Source organism: Rhamphochromis sp. 'chilingali' (assembly GCF_963969265.1).
Source record: "Rhamphochromis sp. 'chilingali' genome assembly, chromosome: 5".
In the NCBI taxonomy this organism is placed as follows: domain Eukaryota; kingdom Metazoa; phylum Chordata; class Actinopteri; order Cichliformes; family Cichlidae; genus Rhamphochromis; species Rhamphochromis sp. 'chilingali'.
The window spans coordinates 26,442,756-26,448,490 of NC_137932.1; the positions used below are offsets into that span (position 1 = coordinate 26,442,756).

The 5,735-nt window shown below is 44.1% G+C and overlaps 1 protein-coding gene across 1 annotated transcript; it reads right to left on the minus strand.

Moving 5' to 3' along the window:
- Positions 1-2,005: 2,005 nt before the first annotated feature.
- LOC308396665 (uncharacterized protein) lies at positions 2,006-3,604 on the minus strand (the record flags this gene model as incomplete). Its single annotated transcript, XM_080882162.1, has 2 exons — positions 2,006-2,443; positions 3,023-3,604. 2 exons carry the CDS (start codon positions 3,602-3,604, stop codon positions 2,006-2,008), a joined length of 1,020 nt encoding a protein of 339 aa, XP_080738288.1.
- Between the last annotated feature and the right edge of the window lie 2,131 nt (positions 3,605-5,735).

Genomic DNA, 5,735 nt, shown 5'->3' on the forward strand with positions numbered 1-5,735 from the left:
TTGGAAGGAAGCTGACCACCATTTGTGCGCTTTAACTTGATTTTGGCTCTAGTTGAGCTACATTGCAGGCTAGGATCACTGGGACTCTCAATAAGCTTAAACAGTGGTCTCGCTATTCTAGAAAAGTCCTGAATGAATGTCCTGTAATAACCTAGAAACCCTAGGAGTGCTCTGACCTCTCCCACGTTCTTTGGCTCTCGGTCTCTCAAATGTTCCACTGCTTCGAGATCTTTTGGGTCTATCTGGACACCTTCACTGGTCACCAAGCGCCCAACATACCTGACCTGACGCTTAAACAGTTCACATTTTTTGGGACGTAGCTTCACACCATGCTCTCGCAGGCGGCAAAGCACATGCCTCAGATCATCAACATGGTCATGAAAAGTCTTGGAAAAGCAAAGCACATCATCTAAATATGGTGAGCAGCACTCATCCCTCAGACCATCAAGGACCCCCTCCATGCATCTCTGAAATGCTGCTGGGGCGTTGGTAAGGCCAAATGGGAGGCGGATCCACTCGTACAACCCCCACGGCGTGCTGAATGCTGTCAGGTGTCTTGAGCTTTCATCAACAAAGCCCTGGTGGTACGCACTACCCTGGTCGAGTATTGAAAACCATGAATAGCCCCCCAAATTATCCAGCAGGTCTTGGATGCGTGGTAGTGGGTGGCGGTCAGCAATGGTTTTACGGTTAAGGCCCCGAAAGTCAATACACAAGCGTAAGCTTTTGTCTTTCTTTCGGACACACACCACCGGAGATGAGTAGGGTGATGTGGACTTTCTGATCCAGCCGTTGTCCAGCAAATTCTGAACATATTCTTTTACCTCTTTATACAAAGGTTTGGGGACCGAATTGTAGGATGTCTGGACAGGCGTATCGTCTTTCAGATTAATTTTCAACTGCAAGCTTGGGATGCAACCAATGTCAGAGTCACTTTGGGCAAAAACATCTGACTGTTCATACAACATATCTCTAACTACCTTTTGTTCATCCTCTGTCAGGTAGGACAAATCAACAGGTGGATGCCATCTCTGACCTTCATTGACTTCTGTCTGGTGCTTTTCGTTACCTAGCTGAACTGAACACACTTTTACATTTGTATGGGCTGATGACCCTGCGTCAGCGGAGAGATACTTGACAGGTTTTACTTCAGTCACCTCTTCCAATGTACCTAAGACTGTTCTTTTGGAGAGAAAAATGTCATGTTTGGTAGGATTCTGAATGGGAATCTTAACAATTTTTGTCAACCCACTGGGGACATCTACCAAAGCTGGGAACAACTCCAAACCCTCGGGGCAGCTGTTCTCTAGATTTGGTTGGAAGAGTCGTGGGCCACCTCTTGGCCATTCTCTGACTCTACACTTTACTTCACAAATCTGTCCTGCAGGAATCATTACACCTTTTTTTCCTGTTCTCACACTACACTCAGGATCTATTTCATCAGGGGTGGGCATCTGAAGTGCTGAAACTAGAGCATCTACTGCACTGCTGCTGACACTTAAAGCTTCTTTGAGGAGCGCAGACAGGTCAGCCCCACCTCTCTGTTCTTTATTGGTTTTTAGGATTTCAGCTATTACGTTGCTGCCCAAAATAGGACAGTTAAGGTTGTGCTGACTGATAAGCACTGGCACTTGTATGGCGACATGCCCATAGTTCACACTCTGAATTTGAAGTTCCGTGTCTGCCCAACCATCAAATGGAACGTCTGTACCATTAGCTGCCGCTATTTCCAGAGGCTGGTCTGAAAGGAGGGACTCAAGTGGCTTGATCTTAATGTGGGGGATGTTTTTCTCTATCCATGCTCTTGACACCATGGTCACTTGGGCCCCTGAATCAAGCAGCATCTTAAGTGGTACTCCATTGATGGCACATGAGACCATACATCTGTTCCCAATAAGCTGTGCAGTGGGTTTCGCTGGTGGTGCAGGACTGGGTACATTTGATCTCACCACACTTGAAGTCTTAGCAAAACTGGTGTGTGCTTGGGACTCCTCGGCTTGTTCGGTCACTGGCAGCCCCTCTCCAGTGACCTCACCCCGTTTCCCGACACCTTACGCCGCAGGCAGCCAATAGCCCGGTGTCCTGGCTGGCCACACGCAAAGCAGTGGGGGCAGCTCACTTTGCCTTGCTGTACACAATCACCACATCTGCCCCGGTTCTCAGCTGGAGGTGTTGGAGGGTGGTTCAGGGGCGAGCAGGAGTCTCCAGATGCCACACTATCAGTCTGGCTCACCACTTTAGTTAGCTGTCTGGTCAATGAAGACACTTGGGCAGTCAGTTCTCTAATAGCTGCACGGTTAGCCTGTAGCTCAGTGTTAACCTTCGCTTGCTCAGTCAAGTCCGTGTTAGCAAGCTGAGCGGCACTTACAGTCACAGGTCTGATTTTAGATGCTGTACCCAGTCGCCTCAGTCTCTCAGCTTCCTCACTGGTGGACTTTGTAATCTGTTCAAGCAAAAAGTCATCACTAACCTGCAAGTCATTAAGAAAAGGTTTGAGGTCTTGTCTCACATAGTTGTTTTTTTCATTGAACCCTAGATAAAATGTGTGAAGAAATGTGCCCTGCACAAGCTTTTTGTCATAGCTAAAGTCTGCACCAGGCTGTCGTGACTCAAATAGTACACGCTGTTTTAACCCTACAATCCTGTACAAAAACTGCTGTGCACTCTCTTTGTCTTGCTGCTTAGCATTACTTAGCTCTTGAAAGAGTTCAGCGCTATTCTTGTCTCGAATATGAGAGCGGAGAAGTTTCTTCAAACCATCAACTGTCAAATCATCTTTGTTGGTTAACATTTCCTTGAGAGTACCAGGCTTCATTATCTTTAGCACGGTTCTGATTATTTCACACTCAGTAAACCCTTCTTGTAACCCCTCATCAATTTGTTTGCACAGACTACTGTAGGACATATCCGAGCCAAGATCTGAAATTTGTCCACCATGCAACTTGAATTCTCTGCGTGGAAACAAAGCTGCCACATCACTTAGACTCAAAACTTGGTCATATCCTCTGGACGGACGACTCACCCTGCCAGGGGAAACCCCAGCGACACTAGGCGCTGGTGACACTGAAGCTGGGATGTTGAAGTTCTTGGTGGGCGTATCAGTGTCTCTTAGCATGGATGAGGGAAAGGTGGAGATGTCTCTGTCCTGCGGTAGAATGGGCTGTGTGTGAGAGTCTTTGTTAGGGTGTGATGGTAGAGTGGGGATGTGGTCAGCTGACATAGCCAGGTGTCTGTCAGGATGTGTGGGGTCAGTGTGGGGTGAAGTAGGGCAATCCTGCTGCTGGTTAGGAATGTCTTCCATCTCAAGCGGCACGGCCAGATGACCTCCAGCCCCTCTGACGTCCGTTGACAGCAGGTCACTCACGATGTCGTCGAGGAGCAAGAGCTGGGCCATACCTTCATCCTCCAACGCTCTCAACTTTTCACCTCTGATGTATTCAACGATCAGGTCATACAGTTCTGGTTCACTTAAGCCATCAAGATTGCGAGTCATACTGCCATCCTCCACTGAAGAAACAACAGTGCGCAGCTGGCTCACACTCAAATCACAAAGTCTTTTCTGGATCTTTACTATCAACAACCGCCGTGGGGTAACAGTGGCCATCTTGACGTTTTGACTGTGACCTGGGCTCCCTGGATGACGCACTCAATGCAGCCTTCCCTGAGACTTTGGACACCAGTTCTGGTCGTTTGGCACACACGTCACCACTAGACAATCCCGGACGAGCCCCCAGTTGCTACCGGCACCAGACCTAGGGGAATCTGGACCGGCAGCAAGCGGCACACAGGCTAGAGAGCACTGCGTAGCCAAATATGAGCAAACTGTGGATTAATAGAGAGGACACCGAAGTTAGCGTCTTGCTCAGGCCGGAGCTCATTTATTTCTGCACATATACACAATACAAATCACACTAGACCATGCATTCTTCCCATAAAATAACAGAGTTCATAAACAAAAATAAAGTTACAAAAAGCATTCTCTCAAAAGCAAAATAAATACAAACTAATTCAAAATGACTTTACATACTCACAACTTAAACAAAACACTCACAGTTAAAGCATAACAACATACCAAAATAACCCATCTCACATTCACACAACCTTTCCCCACATTCGCGCCATATACGCTATTACTTTTGAACATGGCGTCCCTTGAACGCAACACAACATGGCGGCAGACGACTGCAACGTTGTTTCACCAACAAAAAGCTTTCCTCTTAATACATGTACTCAGTACTGCTTGGCTAACACTAAAACAAACACTACAACACATTTTCGGAAGTCGCAGGTTGCCACTGTCATAGCATATACTTATAGTGCTACGTAGCATTATAGCATTATGCCGATGATACACTAATACTCATTACAACAAAATACCACAAAACAACATCATCACTCTCATCTCAAAATATAGCCGAACAGTTGTTACTCAACTTACATGACATTTAGAACCAGTTCGGTAACATAAAAGTTTGTTTGTCAGTACCTGTGGATTAATAGAGAGGACACCGAAGTTAGCGTCTTGCTCAGGCCGGAGCTCATTTATTTCTGAGCTGCGCATGCGCAGAGCCTATAGCTAGAGTCTCTCTGGTAGTTCCACAGCAGTGCAAGAGCACCATCTACTGGCATAATGAAATATAACCAATATAACAACACATAACAATGTCAAAATAAGTCACAATAATAAACAAAAAATAAGGGGGTAATTGGTTTTCTTACAAAAATAAACATGTAGCTTTTTTCAACCTGCTACATTAGGAAGCACACGACGTGATGCATGTGTAACCCAGACAGTTTTTAACATCTGCTGGTGTTTCACATTCAGCCAGAGGCCCAGGGTTAGGTTGGATACCAGACAATAATAAAAGCATCGTTATTAGACTCTAGAGCTCGTATTATAGCTGACACCACATGTAGAGTTTAAGTTCACACAGAGACGATGACATTTTTCTAAAACCAGCAAACAATAAACAAGAAATGTAACAAGAGTTTCAGAAGAAGCTGTTTTACAGAGAAATGATTCCCTGAAGACAAAATTATTATTATCATCCTTTATTTCTCCAGGTGCAAATTTAATTGAGATTAAAAAATGTTGTTTTCAAGAGAGACCTGACATCATGGCAGAAAGAGTTAAAAACACATAATAATTCAAACAAATACAAAATAGAAAAAACATCCTACATAAACTTCATACAGTTTCATTAACAGACTTTGAACAATGGACTTCAAACTTCCCCCCAAAACAACAGAAACACATTTGAAGATAATGAATGACATTTATCCCTCTAAAGATTGACTTAGACTACGATTTAATATGAATGAGAACATGTTCATAAATGGATGAAACCAAAGATTTCATCAATCCCTGATTTAGAAACAACAGAACATTTGGTTTGATTTCAGAAGATAAGAATGACGACTTAGTTGGAAGATTGTTTTATGTTTAGTCAAATCTTTCACACATAAAGTTGGATTACAAAATCATCCCCTAAGTTTGTTGTTTTATTCAAGGAATTAAAATTATAGAGAAAATCTGTGAAATGACTTAAAGAAAACAAACCACAAAAACTCTATGATACTCTAAACCCCCTGGTTTAGGTCGGCAACCTTTCTGGTGACGAGTGCCATCTAAAATTTCCTCAGAGGTCAGTGTGCCATATGATTGCATTAGCAATAAATTTAATAACGCTCTATATTAACAGTTACACACTATATAGAACCACTTTATAGAATTA